The 22,798-nt window shown below is 49.4% G+C and overlaps 1 protein-coding gene across 4 annotated transcripts; it reads left to right on the top strand.

Moving 5' to 3' along the window:
* Positions 1 to 1,186: 1,186 nt before the first annotated feature.
* On the top strand, positions 1,187 to 22,029 carry Tctn2 (tectonic family member 2). 4 transcript variants are annotated; one of them, XM_087198037.1, is made up of 19 exons: positions 1,188 to 1,379; positions 1,540 to 1,647; positions 1,936 to 2,012; positions 3,805 to 4,000; positions 5,856 to 5,956; positions 6,080 to 6,276; positions 6,754 to 6,886; positions 7,916 to 8,054; positions 10,624 to 10,689; positions 11,347 to 11,481; positions 11,628 to 11,705; positions 14,510 to 14,590; positions 15,471 to 15,582; positions 17,008 to 17,114; positions 19,438 to 19,594; positions 20,591 to 20,716; positions 20,958 to 21,046; positions 21,180 to 21,282; positions 21,824 to 22,029. In XM_087198037.1, exons 1-19 carry the CDS (start codon positions 1,301 to 1,303, stop codon positions 21,897 to 21,899), a joined length of 2,160 nt encoding a protein of 719 aa, XP_087054163.1. In that variant the 5' UTR covers positions 1,188 to 1,300; the 3' UTR covers positions 21,900 to 22,029. The 4 variants fall into 4 exon arrangements, 2 of the variants coding, with proteins under 2 accessions (XP_087054163.1, XP_087054164.1); XR_015446178.1 differs by lacking the exon at positions 21,180 to 21,282 and having other exon boundaries at positions 1,187 to 1,379; positions 19,438 to 19,632; positions 21,824 to 21,922; XR_015446179.1 differs by lacking the exon at positions 21,824 to 22,029 and having other exon boundaries at positions 1,187 to 1,379; positions 19,438 to 19,632; positions 21,180 to 21,269.
* Positions 22,030 to 22,798: the final 769 nt, after the last annotated feature.

Raw genomic sequence — 22,798 nt, forward strand, 5'->3', positions numbered from 1 at the left:
TCTGCATTCCCAGATACCAAGAGACACCAACACTTCACAGTTTCTTAGAGAGGACAAGGTACAGGGTGAAATTTCATGCCAGTGTTACGATCGCAGCGATCCATGGTTTTGCACACATGTAAGAAAAGACAGTGTTCAGTGGAAGGCCTTGAAGAGTCTCACCTTTCAGAATAGTAGAATAACTGGTCAATTTTTGGGAAGAGTCAGGGTCTCACTATGTAGCCCAGGCTGGCCTCGAACTCTCGGCAATCCTCCAGCCTCAGCCTCCCAAGTGCTGGGATTATAGGTGTGCACCACCATGCCTGGCTGTTTCCTTTTTAGAGAGAGGAACTAACGTGTTTGGAGAAGTGGCTTGCCCAAAGTCACCACGTAGGGTATATGAGGTGGGAGGCGGAGCCCTAGACCCAGCTGCCCCACCTCAGCCTGAACTCTGAGTCACCAAACTATAATAACGCTTAAAATGCTGCCAGACACTGAAGCAAGAAAACAATTCGTATACTTTTGCACCTGTCCTATTGCTGGGCCAAACCTTATGTGCCCTCACTTCGCATTAGAGCCTAAAGCCAGGATCTTGCACATACTAGGCAAGTGCTCTGTTGCTGAACTACACTCCTAGCCCTTTTTGAGACCCCAAAGGACAGCGTCCCATTAAATTGCCCAGGGTGACCTCAAATTTGCAATCCTGCCTCAAGCCTCCTGAGTAGCTGTGATCACAGGCGCGCATCTGGCTCTTACCCAGGTTTGTTTTTAATTGGATCTAGTTTTGGAGTAGTGAGGGCTCCATCCAGTGGAAACTCAAAACCAAAAAAGAAAACCAGGAGAACGATAAATCCAGCAGCGCTGTTCAGTTAGAGCCCTGCGGCCTCACCCCCTCTTACGTCCATTCCCTGAAAAGCTCCATAAAAGTAGAGTTTACTAAGCAGCAGTTGTTATCCCCGTTGTTAGAAAGCCAGCGTCTAGTAGGCTCCCTCGAGAAGCGCTTTGCGTTAAGTCCAGGGCGGCCGGAAGCTCCCCTTTTGGAACCGCACAGGACCTCCCATTTTTTCAGCATCCTTTAAAGAACTAAGCAGCAGAAAACAATCCAGGTCTGGTGGGCGGTGCCGGGATGCTCCGGTCCGAGTTGGGGGCGGAGTCTCTTGCTGTGGGCCAATCACGGCGCCTCTCTCGCCTGGCTAGCCGCCGATTGGTAGTTACCATAGCTGCGGGAGTTCGCTTGGCAAGATGGCTGCAGCAGGGCTATGACGGCCGGGTTCTCCCTTCTGGGCCCTTTGCGACTTCTAGGGCGCGCGCGGTTGGTGGCATGGGATTTCGGCCGCCGATTCCTCTCCTGCTGAGGCTCCTTCTACTGGGCTTCCTGGGGCCGCTGCGGGGGGACCTGGGTGTGTACGGCAGGGCAGGAACCTGCGCGGGCCGAGGCTGAGGGGACTTGGCGATGAGGGGCCAGACTTGGGACCTCCTGGCCCCGGAAGCCGCGAAAGCCGAAGAGGCTGCCACACAGGCCTTGGGCTAGCCCCTCCCTGCCTCTTCCTTCTCTCCTAGTTTTCATCCCTCCCTTTATCCTAATGTCCGGGCCTGAGGTCAGCGCGTTCCTGGTCGGAGACACAGAGAATGTGACCGTGTCCCTGGCCCCGCTGCAGGTCGAGGCAGGTAAGAGTCCGCCCTTCCAGTAGGGGGCACCGTGGGGCCCTCCTGGTCCTCACCAAAGCAATAGTGATGTGTGGACGTGCGTGTGTGTGTGTGTGTGTGTGTGTGTGTGTGTGTGTGTGTAAACCAAAGAGGGCCTGCAAGGGAGCTTGAACAATGGCTAGTGTTCGTTGAGCTATCCCATGTGCATCGTGATCGTCCTGCCTCAGCCTCCCCAGTGCTGGGATTACAGGGTGTGCCACCATGCGTGGCTAGAAAGTGCTGTCTTGCATCTCATCTTCTCTCCCTTAGGCGTACTTCCGGTTCCCACTTGTGGACTGCCGAGCAATGAGACAGGAGCCTGGAGTGTGATTGTGACCCCCTGTATGGTAAGGCCAGAAGCAAAACTGGCATCGCTGGAGATGTCTGCATCGGTTCTCTGCAGCGCACTCTTGATTTGATCCCGGTAGCTTTCTCTGTGTTTAAAACTGCCCAGAGGCCAGGGATTTAGCTCAGTGGTTTCACCGCCTGCTGCGCAAGTGCAAGGACCCGAGTTCGATCTCCGGTACCAAAAAAAAAAAAACCTGCCCTGAAATTGGGTGTCACTGTAGACACGCATCCAGCCCAGGATTCTGCACCTGGGATCAGGGGGTCTCTGGACACATTTCAAGGAGTCTGTGAACCATATGAGATTGTGCGTGAGATTCTGCCTTTCTCTCTCTCTCTCTCTCTCTCTCTCTCTCTCTCTCTCTCTCTCTCTCTCTTTCTCTCTTTCTCTCTTTCTCTCTCTTTCTCGTGTACTGGGGATCAATTCCAGGACCTCACACATGCTAGACAATTGCTCTACTAGTGAGCTACATCCCTGGGCTTTTCTTAAAATTTTTATTTTGAGACAGGATCTTGCTAAGATGCTAAGTTGCCCAGGTTGGGCTTGAACTTGTGATTTTCCTGCTTCAGCCTCCCAGAGTTGGGGGTTGATAGGCATGATCCATCATGCTCTGTACATGTGATTTTCTGACGAGAGGGCCACCAGCTTCCGTCAAATTGTCAAATGGGTCTGGGTCCAAATGCTTCATAGCTACTGATCTTGCCACTGTGTCAGGACATGCAACCCTGGAGAGACTACATGTTTTCTACTGAACGAGTGAGTGCCTACTATGTGCCCAGCATTGACTCTGGAGATAAACCGATGGAGAAGACAGGCGCTACCAGGACATTTTAGCCTGGGATTATTTTCACTGACTTTTTAGTGTATTTAAACTTCTTCTAGGGGCATGGTGGCGCACACCTGTAATTCCAGCACTTGGGAGGCAGAGGCAGGAGGATCACTGTGAGTTCAAGGCCAGGCTGGGCTGGTGAGACCCTGTCTCAAAAAAAAAAACAAAAGAAAAAAACCTCTGCTAGTGGGAGGATAAAGACACTTCAAAAGGTTCCAGACGGATGGCTGGGGCTGTAGCTCAGGGACAATGTGCTTGCCTAGCATGTGGGAGACCCTGGGTTTGATCCCTAGCACCACTAAATAAATAAAACTAAAATAAGTAAAAAATTAAAAAGTTCCAGAAAAACTGGGTTAATTTATTAGACCTGTGTTTATCTTTCTCTATCCAGAAGTTGTTTGCTTTAGGGATCAGAGCTTGCTATTACCATAGTTGAGGGGTAGAATATTAAAAGAGAATTCTGTCATCGTTGTATACAGTTCTCCTTTATAAAATAAATCAAGGCTAATGTGTGCATTCCTTTTGTTTTCCGTTATGTGCAATGATAATTGTAGGCTCTCTTTTGAAGTACAGTGGACCCTTGACTTGCGAACTCAATTCATTCCCAAGGGCTGGCTGTAACTCAGGTTGGTCAGTGAAGGCTCAGGCTCTTCTACACAGCCTTCAGAGTCTCTCTCCCGTATACAGGCAGATCTCAGTGTCCTTAGAGAGACGTTGGCCCAGGATTTCTCAGTTAACCCACACAGGAGAGGATGCTGTAATGCTCCTTTCGGGACTCTTTAAGGGTTAATCTGTATCTGAGACCATCTGGAAGCACAAGTGGCTGGCATTCAGATCGTAACTTAGGACTTTGGTCGTAAGCGAAAACTAAATTCCAGTTGTAACTCAAGTTGTTCATATGGCAGGCTGTTTGTAACTCGAGGGTCTCCTGGACTCTGAAAGTACAGCAATATTTTTCTTTCAGGATGTGTTGGAGGTGACGGTGAGGCTGAACAGGGGTCCGCGGGAATGCATCTCTAACAAGACAGAGTCCTTCACCGAGGCCCCCTGTCTTGTCCAAACTCTGCTGGTTTCAGCCTCTCGCAGTGCAGCCTGCTTGGCACACCTCCTCATTCAGGTGGAAATTTATGCCAACTCTTCCCTCGCCCAGGAGGCATCAGGCAAGTAAAGACCTTGTCCAACGGTCCGCATCCAGCAGTCCCCATCTGATGGTAAAATGTGGGCTGTGCAGTTTCTAGCGCCTGCTTGATTTTACTTGTGAGTCTGCCTTCCCTTCCTAAACTTACTATTTATGTTTAGTTTTCTTATTTTAAGAGTTTTTTGCTTTGTACTCTTGTATTTAATTAAGATTTATCTTGCTCTATTGTTTGTAACTTTTGTAAACCACTTTTTTTTTTTTTTTGGTACCGGGGATTGAACTCGGGACCACGGGCTTTTGAAGCAGGTGGTGGAACCACTGAGCTAAATCCGTGGCCCTTGTAAACCACTTTAAATCATTTTTGGGAAAAGACAAAAATTGTTTTCATGTATTGATACCTGTGGTTCCTTTCTTTTTTCTTTTTTTTGGGGGGGCGGGTAGGAGAAATTGAACTCAGGGCCTTCACACTGAGCCACATCCCAGCCCTTTTATTTTTTTGTTTTGAGACAGGGTCTCACAAAATCACTAAGTTCCCCAGGGTGGGCTCAAATTTGCAACCCTCTTGCCTCTCCCTCCCGGAGAGATGGGATTATAGGCACCACCACCATACCTGGCTTCCATGGCTCCATTTTAAGGAAAGGAAGGCCTCATGAGTGAGGTTCTCCAAAACCATCAGACTTTGGAGAAGGTTTTGAACCTCCAACTTCCCTTGTAAGAGTCAGGCTGCTAATTAACGCTCATAGAAACACGTACTCCTTTCTTTTAAAAATATACACAATAGGGCCAGGGATTTAGCTCAGTGGTTTTGCTGCCTGGTGCGCAAGCGCAAGGACCAGAATGCTCGCTCTCTCTCTCTCTCTCTCTCTCTCTCTCTCTCTCTCTCTATATATATATATATATATATATATACACATACACACACAATAATAACACATGATTCACTATTTTTTACCTTTCTAACAATAAAAACTTAGAAATTATTCTATAAGTTCACCTCATTTTTTTCTTTTCTGGTGCTGGGGATCAAATTCAGGGCCTCACATGAGCTCTACCCTTTATAAAATAAAAGAATGAACTATCTGAGAAAAGAAATAGAGGGCTGGCGATGTAGCTCAGTGGTTCCACTGCCTGCCTCGCAAGTGCAAGGTCCTGATTTTGATCCCTGGTACCCCCCAAAAAAATAAAGGGCCAGGGATTTAGCTCAGTGGTTTTGCCACTGGCTGCGCAAGTGCAAGGACCAGAGTTCGATCCCCTGTAGGAAAAAAAAAAGACATAGACACATTTTTCAGAAGAAGGCATTCATTAATGCTTAAAATTAAAAACAAACAAAAATATGATTAATACATGCTTAGAAAACTACAGGAGGAATTAATGGCAGCTGCAGCATTCAGAGCTTTCCCTTGTCTCTGCTTTTTTGGGGGGGATAATGGGGATTGAACTTGGGACCTTGTTCTTGCGCGGCAGGTGCCAGATGTCTCTTTTTCTTGGTGAGACAGGGTCTTGCTAGGTAGTCCAGGTTGGCCTTGCCTTGAACTCACGGCGATCCTCCTGCCTCAGCCTCCCCAGTGCTGGGATTACAGGCCTGCACCATAATTACAGCCCTAACCTGTAGTTTGTAGCCAGCTGATTATTTTAACAGTCAACTCTGATTCTTTGCGTCATTGTATTCATTTTCCCATTTCACAGCTGTATGTAGATCTGCATCTCTGTTGTTGGAGTATAGGTGCCCACCTCACACAGTTTCACGAGTTGCTCATTTCAGGGTTCCTTAAGGGGAACACTGGTGGCGGTGATCTGTCAGCTCCTTTGGACAGTCAGCAGTGTGCAGGGCTGTGTCACTTGTTTCATAGTTGGACTTCCTCTCGTGTGCTTTTCAGAGAACGTCACGGTCATCCCTCACCAGGTGTACCAGCCCCTCGGGCCTTGTCCTTGCAACCTGACAGCCGGGGCCTGTGATGTCCGCTGCTGCTGTGACCAGGTTCGTTCTTTCTGATTACTGGGCACAGAGGATTGCTGCCACCTGGATCACTGTGGTCGAGGCCAGGCTGGGCCACACAGTGAGTGGAGGCTGTGCCACCGCCATCTCACCTCTGCTCTGCAGGACTGCTCGCAGGCTGCGAGGCAGCTGTTCCGAGACGCCTGTCTCCCAGGCGTGTTCGGGGGTGAGGTCAGCCCTCCCTTCGACCAGCTGTGCATGGCGGGGACCGCAGGCCATGTCCCCGACTGGTTCCCCCTCCTGTGTGTGCAGTCCTCACCAGTCAACTCGCCCTTCCTCGGTCACTTCTATCACGGCGCCATGTGAGTACCCGAGCCACCGCCTGGGAGGGATCCGTCCCCGGGGCCCTTAGCTTGGGTCTGTGTGTCCTGTGCCCCAAAAGAGTGGACTCTAGATTTCAGCGAGCAAGTACAGAGCGGGGCTTCACTGGAAAGCGATCAGTCAGCCCGGCAGAGAGGTCCTAAGGATTTTCTCAGGTGGGGACAGGAGCGGTGGGCCCATGAAGGACCTCAACTTTCTGTATTTTACAGTTCTGTCTTGTTGAAAATTAACAACCATGTATATTTTTTTGGTAATTAAAGCTGTGGGTGGTGGCGGACATCTGTAATCCTAGCACTCAGGAGGCTGAGGCAGGAGGATTACTGTGATTTTGAGGTCAGCCTGGGCTATGTAGCGAGACTTTGTCCCAACAAAACAAAACAAAAGTAAAGAAAAATGTAAAGCAACAGTGGTACTTTAGCACTGATAGCGGTAGCGACGGTCTTTTCTGTGGATTGCAGTTCCCCGAGACACCAGCTTGGCTTCGAAGCCTCTCTGCACACTGTCCCCAAACTCGCTGCAGACTCTGGGTACAAACAAGGAGACCCGATCAGGACCAGGGAGGAGAAGGGTTATTACTTCACTGTACCGCAGGTGAGGACTTGAATTCGAATGTGCCAGACTCTGCTGTTATCCCCTCCCCTGTTGGCAACATAAGTCCTCTTTCTCTGGAAGATTTCTCCCCAAATGACTTGTGGATTTTCCAGGGACTTAACTGCTAATGGTTTTTGGATTTAAAAAACAAAGTCCCTTTAAAGTTTATCACTGTCTTTGCTAAATTTCAAAATAAACCTGAAATATAAAAACCAAATGATTGTCTATAAATTTTCATGGAAGTTATGATTATTCTTCATTTCTATTAGTTTATCTTTGTTTTTTTTTTGTACCTGGGATTGAACTCGGGTTTTTGGGCCTGCGAGGCAGGTGGTAGAACCACTGAGCTAAATCCTCAGCCGCTTCTATTAGTTTAATTGCCAGTTTCTTTTCTTTTTTAAGGTTTATTTATTTATTTATTTATTGGTATTGGGATCCAACTGGGATCCTTGCGCTTGCAAGGCAGGCGGCAGAACCACTGAGCTAAATCCCCGGTTCTTTATTTTTTTTTTTAGACAAGGTCTCACTGCATAGTCCAGGTTGGATTTGAACTCCCTCCCAATCCTCCTGCCTCAGCCTCCTGAGTGCTGGGATTATAGGTGTGGCTGAGGCAGGAGGATCACCATGAGTTTCAGGCCCGCCTGGACTAGAGTGAGACCTTGTCTTAAAAAATAAAAAAGACATCTGGGGTTTGGAATACAACCCATGCCTGGTGTGTGTAGGGCTCTGGGTTTGAGTCCCAGTACTTGGAAAAAAAAATCTGAATTATGATGAACAAGAGAAAATGGAATTGAATGTAACCAAGTGTTTTAAAGCAAAGGCTGAGCGGCCGAGGGAGGGGGTGCCCCTGTTTCCATTAAAAATCTGTGACTTCCTGGGCTCCCACCTAGCGAGTGTTGAGCCACCTCCCTGCAGCAGGGCCACTGGGCCTGAGCCAGTGACAGGGAGGAGCGGAAAGAGGATTTTCAGAGATCTCTTTGTTGTTATGAGAAGCCAAGCCTAACCTGCTGGCTATGTTCCTCACCCCAGGTGTCGCTGGCTGGGCAGTGTCTGCACGACGCCCCCGTGGCCTTCCTGCGGGACTTTGCCACGGAGTGCACCACCAACTTGGAGGTGTATGAAGAGCGGGACATGGGCACCTCAAAGGTGGAGGGTGGCGCTGCAGGAGGTACCGTGAGCTGCGTCTGCGGGTCGGGGTAAGGGGTGAGCGCACGAGAATCAGATGCTTCTCCTGGATCAGCTTAAAACAGGGTCCGCTGCCAGTGGAGGACAGGGGTTTTTGTGGAAGAAAGCATATTGCTCTTTTTTTTTTTTTTGGTACCGGGGATCGAACTTGGGACCTTTCGCTTGTGAGGCAGGTGCTGGAACCACTGAGTTAAATTCCTGGCCTGCATATTGCATCTCAATTCTTTTTTCCATGCTGGGAACCGAACCCAGGACCTTTGCTCTGAGCCACATCCTGGTCCCCAAAATTTTAAAACCAGGTCTTGCTAAGTTGCTGAGTTGCTCAGGCTGAGTTCTAACTTGCAGTCTCCTGCCTCAGCCTCCCAGGGGACCAGGATCACAAGCATGCACTGCTATGCCTGGCTTTTTTTTTTTTTTTAATCAAAATGTTCATAGCCCAGAATTACAGTGTTTTTAAAAAAGTTTTTTTTTTTGAACGCAGGACCTTGCACTTGCCAGGCAGGCTCTATGCTGCTGAGCTAAATCCCCAGCCCAAGAATTAAAGTTTGTAATCTAGCGGCATCTAGTACGTTCACAGTGCCGTGGTAACTTACTCCTCTGTCTGGTTCCACAGCTTTTTACCCCCATAGGAGGCCTGTGCTGTGTCCACAGACAGCCACTCCCCGTTCACGCTGCCCTGACCCCTGCCACCTCTCTCCATCTGTGACTTCCCTGTGGTGGGCATTTCACATGAACGAGTTGTTCAGTATGTGGCCCTTTGTGTCGGGCTTCTTTCACTTGGTGAAATGTTTTGAGGTTCATTCTTCATGGTGCAGCCTGCCCCACAGCTGCTTCTTTCTCACAGGTGAATAATATTCTACTGCATGGAGAAACCACATCCCATTTATCTGTTTGTTAGCTCAGGGACACTTGGGTTCTGTCCATGTCTTGGTTTTGTGCATGTGCTGGTGCAAACACACGTGTCTAAGTTTTCGTGTGAACGTGTATTTTCGCCTGCCTATCATCCCTGTGGGAGAGCGATGCCCCGGATGTTTCCACTGACTTCGGAGATTCTCCTCCTCCAGTGTAATTTAGTGCTAAGTGGAGAGGGACTTTGGGCTGTGATGGGGCTCAGTGGTAGAGCCCTTGCCTGTGTGTGCAAGATCCTGAGTCCGATCCCTAGTACTGCAAAAAGAAAACAAAAACCCCAGGATTTTTTGGTGCCATGGGTTTATAATCCCAGCACTCGGGAGGCTGAAGCAGGAGGATCTTGAGTTGGAGGCCTTCCTGGGCTACATCGAGAGACCTTGTCTCAAAAAACAAAACAACAAAAACGAGTGGAGGGATGGGCGGCAGCTGCTGCAGAGCGGCCTGGAGGAGGGCGGCTCTCTCCTGAGCGGAGCTCCCAGCCGCCCAGGCTCCGCCACCGCCTGCCAGACTCCTCCTCCTGCCTCCCTCCGCGCTTCCCAGGCGACAAAGGCGGCCAAGCCTCCAGCCAGAGGCAGCACAGCCGCAGCTTCGGGAGCCTGCGGGCAGCGGACCGGCTCGGCACCCAGGTTCTCCTTAAGCCTCTGACGAAAAATCTGTGAGAAAGGATGGCCACAAATAAGCCCAAGGGTCAGAACTCTTTGGCCCTATGCATGTCATCATGGTGGGCAGCGGTGGCATGGGGAAATCGGCCCTGACCCTGCATGCAGTTCATGTATAATGAGTTTGTGGAGGACTAGGAGCCTGCCAAAGCAGACAGCTACAGGAAGAAGGTCGTGCTGGATGGAGAAGTGCAGATCGATGTCTTGGATACAGCTGGGCAGGAAGAGTACGTGGCCATCAGAGACAACTACTTCCGGAGCGGGGAGGGCTTCCTCCGTGTCTTCTCTATTACAGAAGTGGGACCCTTTACAGCCACCGCCGACTTGAGGGAGCAGACTTTAAGAGTAAAGGAAGGGCCGGGGATTTAGCTCAGTGGTTCTGCCACCTGCCGTGCAAGCACAGGGTCCCGAGTTCGATCCCCAATACCAAAAAAAATTAAAAAATAAAAAGAGTAAAGGAAGGTGAAAATGTCCCTTCTCTACTGGTTGGTAACAAGTCAGATTTAGAAGATAAAAGGCAGGTTTCAGTAGAAGAGGCAAGAAATAGAGCCGACCAGTGGAATGTGAACTATGTGGAAACATCTGCTAAGACACGAGCTAACGTGGACAAGGTATTTTTTGATTTAATGAGGGAAATTCGAGCCAGAAAGATGGAAGACAGCAAAGAAAAGAACGGAAAAAAGAAGAGGAAAAGTTTAGCCAAGAGAATCAGAGAAATATGCTGCATTTTATAATCAAACCCCAAACTTCTTTCTTATCTTGACCATATTCATAAATATAATTTATAAGCATTGCCAAAAAACCCCAAAACAAAACAAAAAACAAACCCGAGTGGAGGCCTGGCATCTGAGGGTGCTTAGAGGGGGCGGCTCTGTGGCTGGTGCAGGGCGGATGCAGTTGCCAGTGTGCGAGAGCAGCGTTCCTTTGAGTGGGTAGCGAGCCAGACCTTGTGGCCCTACGGTGTTGATCTGTCTGTCTCTTTAGCCACAGTTACGCCCACGGTGACCTATGAGGAAGCAGCTGACCCGGACAGGTTCCTCACCACCACAGGTACTAATGTCACGCCTTGAGGGCCTTGCTGTGGAGACCTGGGGTCATTTCCCTCGAGTGTCATCAGCCTCATAGTAGATGGCACTTTGCCTGAGGCCCCGGGAGGTCGCCAGAGCCGCAGATCTGTGTGCCATGTCCTTGTTCCTCGCCTCTCCCTGCTTGCTGTGTGAGCTCCCAGAGGCCTGAGCAGGCTGGGATGAGCTGCAGGCATCTATTTTACCACTGCCCAGGGCTGGCTCTGCATCGCGCCAGGAGCTGAGTGCAGGGGGTGTGGGAGGAACAGCAAAGGGACGTGTGCTGTCACAGGACAGGGGACATAGTGCGTGCTGACTCGGGATGAGGGAACCAGGGGTGGTGTTGACCATTGATGGCTGGAGACCCGAAGGCAGGGGTGGAACAGAAGAGGGGACAAGGACCTTCCTTGAAGGCTGGGAGAGCCACCCAGGAATAGGCCTGTGAGTGACAAAAGTTTTCTTTCTTTTTCTCTTTGTTTTTGAGTCAGGGTCTTCCTATGTAGTTCAGGCTGCCCTAGAACTCACTATGGACCCCAAGCTGACCTGAAACTTGTGGCAATCCTCCTGCCTCAGCCTCCTGAGTGCTGGGATCACAGGTGTGTGCCACCGTGCCCTGCTGATGAAAGGTTCCTTGTATTTGCAGAAGCACTGCTAAGCAGCCCCTCAGCCCCCAGAAATGTGACCGTGGAAGAACATTACGTTTTCAGATGGGACAACAACACGATCACTGAAATCAGTGTCAGAATCGTCAGGGCAGAAATCATTGCCCAGCCGACAGGTATCTGGGAAAGGGCAGTGAGGAGGCTTCCTCCAGAGCATTCCCTTCCTGTCTTTCCTCAAGTCTCGTATCTGAAACATGCAATGAAGCCAGCTTTGTTTCTTCGGTGTGTTTCTGACTCCATCTTCACTTTGGTTTATTTCTAGGAATACTCACACAGAGATTCACAGTGAAGTTTTTAAACCGTAACAGTGGCAACGAAAAGGAATTATCTGGAAACCCAGGTAGAGGACTGTGTGTGTCACGCGTCCTGCAAAGAGATGTTAGTGCAACACTCTGGCACTGTGCCATGCTTGTAAGAAACTCTCCCCCAGTTTAGTTTGTTCTACTGACCGGTTTCTTTTTCTCTTCATGTTTTTCCTCTTTGAGGTGCTGGGGAGTAAACCCAGGGCCCCTGCACTGAGCTACATTCCCAGTCCTTTTTTTAATCTTTTATTTTGAGACAGGGTTTTGCTCAGTCACTAAGATGGCCAGGCTGGTCTTGAACTTTCCATCCTCCTGCCTCAGCCTCCCAGAATGCAGGGATCACAGGCCTGCGCCACCACACTGGGCTTGGCCTGCTTCTTTATTCTTTTCTGATAGCAACTTAATTGCTTTACATAAGCTGTCATCCAGAGTAACTGACAGTTCTTTCTCTTAGCTCCCGGTCTTTGGACCGAGGGCCTGCCTTTGTGACACTGGTAGGATTAGCTTCTCAAAAGGAATGAGCTCCGATGGCGGGTTCTCCATGGGGAGCCTGGGTGAGGGGCCCAGGGACTCCCTGGCCCCTTGTGCTTTGGGTCTTTTTGTGCAAACCTGCCATCCTCTGATTCGTCCCATGTTTGCTTCTTGTCCTCCTGCTTGCTCCTGGGTGCTGTCACGGCACAGGTGGCTGTCGTGCACCTGGAGGGAGGCAATGTGGAAATGATAAGGTTTCAGGTAGATTGTAAACTACATTGTTAAATAAGATATGGTATCTAAATACATTTCATCTATTTTCTTTTTTCAAAACATTTCTTTGAGATGTGAATCTCGCTATGATGTCCAGGCTGGTCTCAAATTTGTGGCTCAAGCAATCCTCCCACCTCAGCTTCCCAAGTAGCCGGGCCCCTGAAAATGTATGATGTCCCCCCCACCCTCTGCCCCAGCTGGGGACTGAGCCAAGGCATTGTGCAGGGCAGGAACAGGCGCTAGTGCTGCCGTCCTCCAGCTGGAAAATTTTTATTTTGTAAAAATTTTTTTCAAAAATTAAATATTTGAAAATCACATTTGTAGTTTGAGGGACAGGATTTCAGGAGTACTGTGGACCAAGGACCCCATCTTCAGGGAATTAGCTGTCTCACCTGAAAGGTCAGCACCAGGTGATGGGACTCGACAGGAAACAAGCTGAGATCATTAATAAATGAGAGGCAGGTTGTGGCCGGGTGCCTGAGAGCCAACCCCTGAGCCACATGGTCCTGCACGAAGGAGCTCCGTTGAGCACTGGAGTTGGGCAGTGAGCAAGTCCCAGCACCTGTCCTCCTGGAGGTGGAGACGGTGTTCAAGGGCCATGGTGAAGGAGCAGGAGCCAGGCTTCCTTCTTTCCCTTGTTATTCCCTCCAAGCTGCAAGCTGATTGGTCGGTGCCACCCACACCCAGGGCAGGGTCTCCCTCGTCAGTGAGCCCATCATCCGCACCCAGAACTGGGTTCCTTTACTCAAGTGGACACTGCAGTCAACCATCACGTGTGGCTAAGTAGGGGAATAGCCTTAATTTTAGGAGCTGTAGGATGGAGATCTTAGATGAGGTGTTGTAAGGTCTGCAGCATAGCTTCAAAAGGCCCTGCAAAAACAATATATTAGCCAGGGGTGGGGGTGAAGGCCTATAATCCCAGCACTCAGGAGGCTGAAGCAGGAGGATCGCCGTGGCTGGGCAGAGCTACATAGTAAGTTTAAGGCCAGCCTGAACCATATATATATATATATAGTGAGACCCTGGCTCAACAACCCCCCAAATCCCATCCAAACAAAAAAGCCATGTATCTTTGCATGCTTCTGGTATTTGTGACATATTTACGGCTAAATACTGATGTTGCACTGGGGAAGCTGAGGCAGGAGGATTGCTGTGAGTTGAAGGCCAGCCTGTGCTACACAGTGAAACTCTGCCTCAAAAAACCAAAACTAAACAGACAAAGGAAAAACACGAATTGTCTGTTAAAAAGAAAACAAAAAAATAATGAAGGTGCTAGCTTTCTCTTGGGTATTTTTTTCTCTTTCTTTTTTTTTTAGTTATTAATTTTTATTTGTAGATATTTGCAGTACATGATTGCATTCAGTGTAGTGAGTCAGTCCAAGTACATAACACATCTCTGTAGGGGACAGGGGAAGGGGACGTTACCAGAACCTCTGCAGTGAGTCCTGGTCTCCTGCGAGCCACGGCAGCACACGGCGAATTATAGGAAAGGTAGAAAAAAAAAGACTGAGAAGAAGCTGAGCTCTGGGTCTGATCAGTGCTGCTCTGGGCGGCAAAGACAAAAGCCCCCAGTTTACCACACCTTTTATGCAGTACATCGGGAGAAACAAATGTAACAAATGACTTGCAGAGAGTTCAACAGTTCACATTGGGATAAACAAGGTGTAACGGAAGGCTTGCAGAGAGTTCAGTACATCTCCGGCAAACAAGATGTTAATCAGTCCAAGAACAATGAGGAACTGAGCAGATGTTTGTTCTCCCAGGATGTTTCTTGTCCTGGAGAATCACAGCATCACTGGATCACTGAAGTCTCAGTTGTGACCGGAGGCCAAACTGGAGTTATTCTGTAGCTTGGCTGTAGGCAAGAGAACTAGGCTAACCAAATGATTTTTCCCTAGAATTATGTAGCATTGCTCCCAACACATCTCAATTCTCTTTTTTCTCCTTCCCCCTGCTCCACAAGGGTATCTTTGGAAAGGCTTCGCCTGCAGCGTCTCTCTCACCGCGGCTTCGTCTCTTGTGGGACTTGCTGCCACAGCCCTTGCAACCTTAGCCTGGGTTAGGAAAGATGCTAACGCTGTTCCTTGTGTTTTTCCAGGTTACCAGCTTGGCAGGCCAGTCCGAGCCCTGAATACCAATGCTGCGAGCAATGCTACGACTCTCCGTGTTTGGCAGTCAGGTAATCCTTGTTGGCCGCCAGGATTAACCCCCTGGTGGACTAGAGTTAGAAACATTTTTGCTTTCAGAATTTAATCAAGGAATCAGTTAGGTTTTTTTTTTTTTTTTTTTTGAGACAGAGCCTCACTGTACAGTTCAGGCAGTCCTTGAACTCACCGTGTAGCTCAGGCTGGCTTCGAACTTATGGTGATCCTCCTGCCTCAGCCTCCCAAGTGCTGGGACGATAGGCGTGCACCACCATGCCTGGCTTGGCTGTTTTTGAAGGACCATTAACACTGCTTGTACTGCAGCGCTGGCTCTGCGTGAGCGACCTGTGGGTCTGAGATGGGCTTGGACCCCCCCTCTGTTGCCTGTGGTTCAGCGTGGTGCTGGCCGGACACACGAACACTGCTTCCTGCCGTGTGGGAGTCTGACCACCCGGCCAATCACCGGCATCTGCCCGGGCACTGATTTCCTGTTCAGAGTGAGCCTGTGATGGGACCAGCGATTCTGACACGCACGGTGCCTGGGTTCAGCTTGGAAAGGATTAGAGAACAATAATCTCAGGTCATGAAAACTCCAAACTTTATGTGTTGTTTTCCCTGTTCTTCATGAAAAACTTTGATGTACATTTTAATTTTAATTAATTAATTTTATTTTTGTGATCCTGGAGATTGGACCCAGGTTCTGTGCACTAAGTTATCCCCTTCCAGCCCTTGTTTTATTCTTTGATTTTGAGACAGGGTCTCACTAAATGGCTAAATTGTCCAGGCTCAAATTAGTGATCTTCCTGCCTCAGCCTCCCAGAGTTGCTAGGATTCCAGGCTGCGCCACCTTGTCCAGCTACATTTTTACTTTTGTTCAACACAAACATTGAGGAGGGCAATCTTTTCCTTTTCTAGCTGGAAGGAGTTTGTGCACCTCAGCAACTTTCAGGCCTGTCTTATTTGGAGAGAACTTGCAGTCTGGGTGTCTTCTGGAAGTAGGGGTCAGCGAAAACTGCACTCAGCTCAGGTGAGTGAGGAGCTGGCCTGCACTGTGTGTGCTAGGCTTAAAGCTGATTTGCTGCCCAAAAAGTAAGGACAACATGAATATGTAAGGGGAGAGCGAATTGAAAATAGTGGAGAAGTGATCGCAAATAATGAATGAAGTCGCACTGGCACCCAAGTGGACAAGAAGGCTGATGCCAGGGAAGACAGCGAGGTCTGGACCAACGCCCTCCAACCCCATTGAAGTGCAGCTCTGCTGCCGTCTGTCGGGCCATTGTGATCTTCTGTTCTGAGAGCTCTGAAAAAGTGCTGGGTGTGGTGGCGCACATCTGTGATCCCAGCACTCGGGAGGCTGCGGCAGGACGATCGCTTCAAGTTCAAGGCCAGCTTGGGCTACACAGTGAGACCCTGTCTTAAAAAACAAACAAAAAATGAATGTTCTAGTTCATTTTGTTAGCATTTGGAAAGTATATTTATATATATGCATACGCATTCTTTTTTCTTTTTTTTTGGTACCGGGGACCGAACTTGGGACCTTGCACTTTCGAGGCAGTCGCCGGAACCACTGAGCTAAATCCCTGGCCTGCATTCTTTTTTCTTAATTGGGCTGGGGATTTATATATATATACTTAGTCACTTTATTTATTTATTTTCAGTACTGGGCATCAAACACAGGACCTTGTGCTTTCGAGGCAGCTGCAGTGCCACTGAGCTAAATCCCCGACCTGGCTAATTAGTCACTTTAAAGTGAATAGGAGCTGGGCATGATGGCACACACCTGTAATCCTAGCGCTTGGGAGGCTGAGGCAGGAGGATGGCCATGAGTTCAAGACCACCCTGGGCTACATATTGAGACCCTGTCTCAAAAGTGAACAGGGATGGAGATTTAGCTCAGTGGTTCTGCCACCTGCCTCATAAGTGCAAGGAACTGAATTCAATCCCCGGTACCAAAAAAAAAAAAAAGTGAACCGTTCAGTGCCTTTTAGTACTTTTGATGATATTGTATAATCACCACCTTTATCTAGTTCTAAACATTTCCATCAGCAAAAGAGGGAAACCCTATCCTGGTTAAATAGTTACTCCTTGTTTCCTCCTCCCTCCAGCCTTTGGCAGCAAGTAATTTGCTTTTCTGTTTTATTTTGTGGGAGATAGGGTCTCACTATTTGAACTCACAGCGATCCTCCTGCCTCAGCCTCCCGAGTGCTGGGATTACAGGCCTGCTCCCCCACACCGTACATAGGTTAGCGGTATTTTAAGCCCAGTGTGAGGAAGGCTGCTGCCGCCTGCATTTCCCTAGCTTCCCAGGTGCAGCTCTGTGGGAAGGCCGGGGAGAAGCAGGGCTCCCAGCCAGGTTCAGTGCCAGTTTTGCTGGCACTGGGGCGTCGGGCAGCGACCAGAGTGTCTGGATGGATCTGTTGACTGGGCTGAGCTCTGCCTCGTTCTCTTGCAGGGAGAGCGTGGCCAAGAAACTCGGTTCCTTAATAGAAGCCACGCATGTCGGAGCGAGAGGCAACTCTGATTCCCGAGACCTGAGCGACGGCTGGCTGGAGGTCCTGCGTGAGTCTCCCTGCACCCTCGGGAGGCGGCAGACTGGGGGCTGTGACTGCAGCGCCTGTGCATTAGCGGCTGATGTGTGAGGTCTCTTCTTTGGTGGCTTACCTGGACAGCTGGGGTCACCGCTCCAGGCAGGAAGCCCTTCTGTCTCTCACCCCACGTTCGTGCTGTCTTTTATGTACTTACTTGTCCAAGGCGTGGTTTTACTCTATGTTCCATGCTGGCCATGAACTGGCTGTGTAGCCCAGGCTGGCCTCAAATGTTTGATCTTCGTGCCTCATCCTCCCAAGAAGTGGGATTACAACTGTGCACCACTACACTTGCCCTCTTTTATATTTTTTCTTTTTTTTTTTTTGAGACGGTCTCCCTATGTAGCCCAGGCTGACCTCAAACTCACCAAGATCCTCCTGCCTCAGCCTCCTAAGTGCTGGGAATACAGGTGTGCACCACCACGCTCAACTTCGTGTGTGGGTGTGTGTGTGTGTATATATATAATTTTTTTTGAGATAGTCTTGCTTTGTAGTGCAGGCTGACCTTGAGCTCACTGTGTCACTCAGGCTTGCCTCAAACTCATGGTGATCCTCCTGCCTCAGCCTCTCAAGGGCTGGGATTACAGGTGTGCCCCACCACATCCAGCAGTCTTTTTTTCTTTTTGCGGTACTGGGGATTGAACTCAGGACCTTGTGCTTTTGAGGCAGGTGCGGTGCCACTGAGCTAAATCTCCGGCCCCTCCAGCAGTCTTTTATCATTTTAGAGAGGAAATACACAAAGCAATCTAGGGAAGGATGTGGTCAAAGCACCTGAGGGTGTCACACGCCTGTGATCCCAGCACTCAGGAAGCTGAGAAAAGAAGATCACTTAGGGGCTACACAGTGAGTTCAAAGCCAGCATGAACTACGTAGCAAGACCCTGTCTCAAAAAAACCAAACAAGGGCTAGGGATTTAGCTCAGTGGTTCCGGCGCCTGCCTCGAAAGCGCAAGGTCCTGAGTTTGATCCCCGGTACCAAAACAAACAAACAAACAAAAAAACCCCCCAAAACCAAAAAAACCCAAACAAAACACACAAACAAAATTTAAAAAGCACCCGAGAAGTAAGAAATACGGGAGTTTCCAGAGAGCCCAGCTTCTCAGGTGACTTTGAAATCAGAGAGGTGGCAGCATTTGTCCCCGGTGGGGGAGGGGTGAGCTCCTCCAGGTAGAGCAAGATATGCAGCCCACATCCTGGCTAAGAACCGGAAGTGATATATCAGGGATGGGGCAGTTGGGTGCCTTGGGGGACAGTGTCAGCCACAGTCTCTGAAAGGACAAAGAAGCCCCCTCCAGGGCCTCCCTGGGACCTGTCACTCACTCCTGTCACAGCTAATTTCCCCAGTGCCACTCTTTGAGATGAACAGAAATTAATCCCCCATTCACTTCTGTTCTCTTGCATTTGTGCTGCTGCCATGGCAACACTAGGAAATTGCCTTGTAAACTTTGGATTAGTCCACGTCTGCGTACATAATGATCACATTCATCGTGGGGACCTGGCGCATGTTCGTAACACATCTCCATTCTGTTTCCTCCCCCTTCTCTTCCCTCCCATTCCCTCCCCTCCACCCATCTCTCGGTCTCCCTCAGGAAATTACTCCTCATCCACCTCTATGAACTCCTCTTGTGGAGTGAATTATCAGGGCCTTCTATAGCTTTTACTAGAACTGTGACCACCTGAAATAACTCAATTAAAATGCTTCTGCTAAAAGGCTGGCTGGATTTCAGTAGGCAGCTTGGAAATAGAACCCTGATTGATGGTTTTATTGTGCGCTCAAGACTGTTCAAATTTCAGCAACTACTTTTCCATCCAAGGAAATGTTTGAAACCCAGCTTTGGGTAACCAGCACCTGCCTGTGCCTCATAGACCTCAGGGAGTCACACAGGCACAGAGTGACATCTACAGCTTCATAGAGATGAAGGGCTCACAGTAGGATTCCTGTCTAATATTATTTCCCCTTTTTGTGGTACCATGACATTATAGGAAAACTGTTATTATTCTTTCAAAAATGTGTAACTTGACCCAGGGCTGGTGGAGCACACCTGGGATCCCAGCACTTGGGAGGCTGAGGCAGGAGGATCACTGCGAGTTTGAGGTCAGCCTGGGCTATGTAGTGAGTTAAGGGCCAGACTGTACTATATGGCAAGACCATGTCTCAAAAACAAAGCAAAACAGGCCTGGGGATTTAGCTCAGTGGTGCAGCCAGTTGCCTCAAAATCGCAAGGTCCTGAGTTCAATCCCCGGTACCAAAAAAGAAAAAACCAAAAAGAACCCCTAAATGAGTAACTGTTCCCCTAGGTGTAGAAGCCCCCAATGGCAGCATGGACCGGACTGCCGGTGGCGCCCTCGGCATCTGCCCAGCTGTTCCCTCCCAGCTGCACATCCGCATCCTCTTCGCAGACGCCGGTGCAGTGGAGGGCATCGAGCAGCAGGAGATCCTTGGCGTGGAGACCAGGTGTGGTCCATCTCGGTCCATGGAGTCTGGAGGAGTGGGTATGGTGAGGGCTTGGGAGGCTGGACACCAGTCATTTACTCCCCGATTGCAGTGAGCAGCAGTGGCGATGGATGTGTGCACTGTTTATCGGGACACCTGTTCCACGTAGAGAGCTCTGAGTGCCCCGTGGGCCTGCAGTTGGCACGCTGGCCCAAGGGCGCACCGTGGGTACAGGTGTAGTCCTGGCGGGCCCATTTCTCCTCTGCCTGAGGCTTGGGTGGTCACTGTCTCCTGAGCTCCAAGTGGTGACCGGGCCTGTATGTAGCAGGCCTACTACAGAGTCCCATTAAGCAAGGCGAGTGGAAAAGTCCGCCCATAGCTAGTTCCTGGGTCCTGGTTCCCACGGGGTCAGGAATTTTCTTCCCTTCATCTCGGTGCAGGTGATTCAGGCTGGTATCTTCTGCTCCACTGAACTGAGAGCTTCGAGCAGTAGTTGAGAAAGTTGGGGTGCAGGTCCCTAAAGAAAGAAGGGATGCTGGGTAACACTACACTACCAAATCCACCACACAGAGACCATGTGTACAAAGCACCTCAGCTCTGCTCACAGCAAGAACGTTCAATAAATGGTTGGCTCTTGTTACTGTTATACTGAGAGACAAGTTAACTTTTAAAACTCCTATTCTGAGCACCGTGGCTCGCGCATATAATCTCAGCATTTAGGAGGATGAGGCAGAAGGATCGCCATGAGTTCGAGGTCAGCAGGAGCTACATAGGAAGATCTTGTCTCAAAAATAACAGAGGAAAAAAAAAAACCAAAACCAAACAAAAAACCACCTCTATAAAATGAGACAGCTGGAGCAGAAGAGAATTAGTGACTGTAGCCGGGAGACAGGCTGGAGTGTTCATTGGATTCTTTCTCCTTGTGTCTGTATTTGAAGAGTTTTGCAATGTCAATGTGATCTGTTGACCCCGTAGAGGACGTCAGCCATCCTCACGGCCGGGGTGCCTCCCCTCCAGGTTCTTCGCCGTGGACTGGCAGTACCAGTGTGGGCTGGCATGCCAGGGTGAGAGTGACGTCCTCCCACTCAGTGCCTACGTCCGGTTTATCAAAATACCTGCCCAGCTGCCCCGCCCCCTGACCAGGTAATCCGGTTGCTGCCGTGTAGACATTGTGAGGAAGCAGAAAGATACAGACTTAAAATAGACTGGGCAGGGCCGGGGATTTATCTCAGTGGTTCCGGTGCCTGCCTCGAAAATGCAAGGTCCCAAGTTGGATCCCCCGGTACCAAAAAAAATAAAATAGACTGGGCACACGTCTCCCTTCCATCGAGCTCTGAGCCTTTCACTCCTTGTAGCTTTTGTAAGCTGCTAAACTGTTTTGCAGATTCCAGATCAATTTCACAGAGTATGACTGCAACAGAAATGATGTGTGTTGGCCGCAACTTCTGTATCCATTGACCCAGTATTATCAAGGTCAGTAAAGCCAATTTTCTTTCTTTGTTTTTTTTTTTCTGGTACCGGGGATTGAACTTGGGACCTTGCACTTTCGAGGCACAAGTTGGAACCACTGAGCTTAATTCCTGGCCCTCGTTTTTTTCTTTTTGAGACGGGGTCTTGCTGTGTAGCTCCTTGCAGGCTGTCCTTGAACTCTTGATGATTTTCCTGCCTCAGCCTCCTGAATGCTGGGATCACAGGCCTGCGCCACCATGGTAAAGTTGACTTCTGCAATGGTCATCAGGCTGTGTCAGCTACATATTATTTTATTTCTTCTTTGTATTTTGAGACAGGGTCTTGCTGTGTAGTTCAGCCGGGCCTTGAACTCACTAGGTAGCATAGGCTGGCCTTCAGTTTTCAGTGATCTCCTGCCTCAGCTTCTTGAGTGCTGGGAATTCAAGTATTCACCACCACACCTGGCTGTATCAGCTAATTTTTTAAAAATGTATAAATATTGCAGGAAATTTAAAATTTACAGAAAGTTTAAAAAGAAAAAATGTACTGATACTGATATACTTGGAAATGATCACCCTTGATGGTTTGACGTATTCCTACCTAAATTATTAGAGAAATAATTATTAGAAAAATGTGGTGGTCTATGCCTATAATTCCAGCAATTGGGAGGCTGAGGCAGGAAGATCGCTGAGAGTTCTAGGCCAGTCTGAACCACATATTGAGACTGTGTCTCCACAAACGCACACACAAAAAAACAGAAGTTAAGAAATGCTACTACTCAGTGTTTATCATTGTTTCCAGGGGAACCTTATTCGCAGTGTGTGGCCAAGGGCCTGCTGTTGGTTGCCCTCCTCTTGCTGGCCGTGTTCCTCAGTAACCCGTGGGTGCACATGTGCAAAGCCTGGCGTTCCGCTGCCATCCACCATTAGGCTTCTCCGACTGTTGTGGTCCTTCGTGCTTCCGTCATACTTTAATAAATAAAATCTTATTTTTATAGAAAATTCTTACCAGGGCTTGTGTGCATTTAATTCATTCATATAACAACCCAGATGTTCAAAGCAGTGCCAAATGCACGTTCTCATCACCACAGCACTGAAATCCCTAGTTTAGGAGATCAGCCATGTAAATAAAGGTTAGAAATTTCAGCTTATCACAAATTCCCAGTCACAGGGGCTTTATTTACGCCAGAGTCAGTTTTTAAGTTTTACATATTTGTGTTGATTATATTTCCTGTATTCTAGAGACACGAAGGCATGAAGCCTTACAGATGCGCGTAATCCTGGGGGGAGCTCGGCAGTCTGCACAGGCTTAGCATGGCCCTGGGTTCGAGCCCTAGGAACATTTATTGGGCTGGAGGTGTAGCTCAACGGTAGGGACCCTGCTTGCGGGGCCCTCGAGACTCTGCGGTGAGCGTGAGAGTCCCGCGCCCGGGGCGATTCCCTCCCAGGGCGGTGACTACCGGGAAAAGGTGACTCCCACAGCGGGGTGGCCGTGGAGGGTTGCACCGGGTGTGAAGCGGAGGCGGGCAGGCTCGCTCTCAAAGGAGGGTACTTTGCAACCGGAACTTGACGGAGCCAGCTTTGACAGGGCCGGGGTAGGAGGGTTCCCCAGCAAGTTTTAGGGCGCCGCCTCAGCTAGAGGGAAGGGGGGCGTGCTCGAGCTAAGGGACGAGCCCTAGGGCGGGCGCTGGGAGCTGGGGGTTGCGGAGGTGGGAGTCGGGGTCCCCCCGAGGTGTGGATTCTGTTCGGAACGCAGAGAAGCCAGAAGGTTTTTATT

The sequence above is a fragment of the Heterocephalus glaber genome, unplaced genomic scaffold (genome assembly GCF_053883595.1).
Source record: "Heterocephalus glaber isolate CG9 unplaced genomic scaffold, H.glaber_assembly_v1.0 deba00001687, whole genome shotgun sequence".
Lineage (NCBI taxonomy): Eukaryota > Metazoa > Chordata > Mammalia > Rodentia > Bathyergidae > Heterocephalus > Heterocephalus glaber.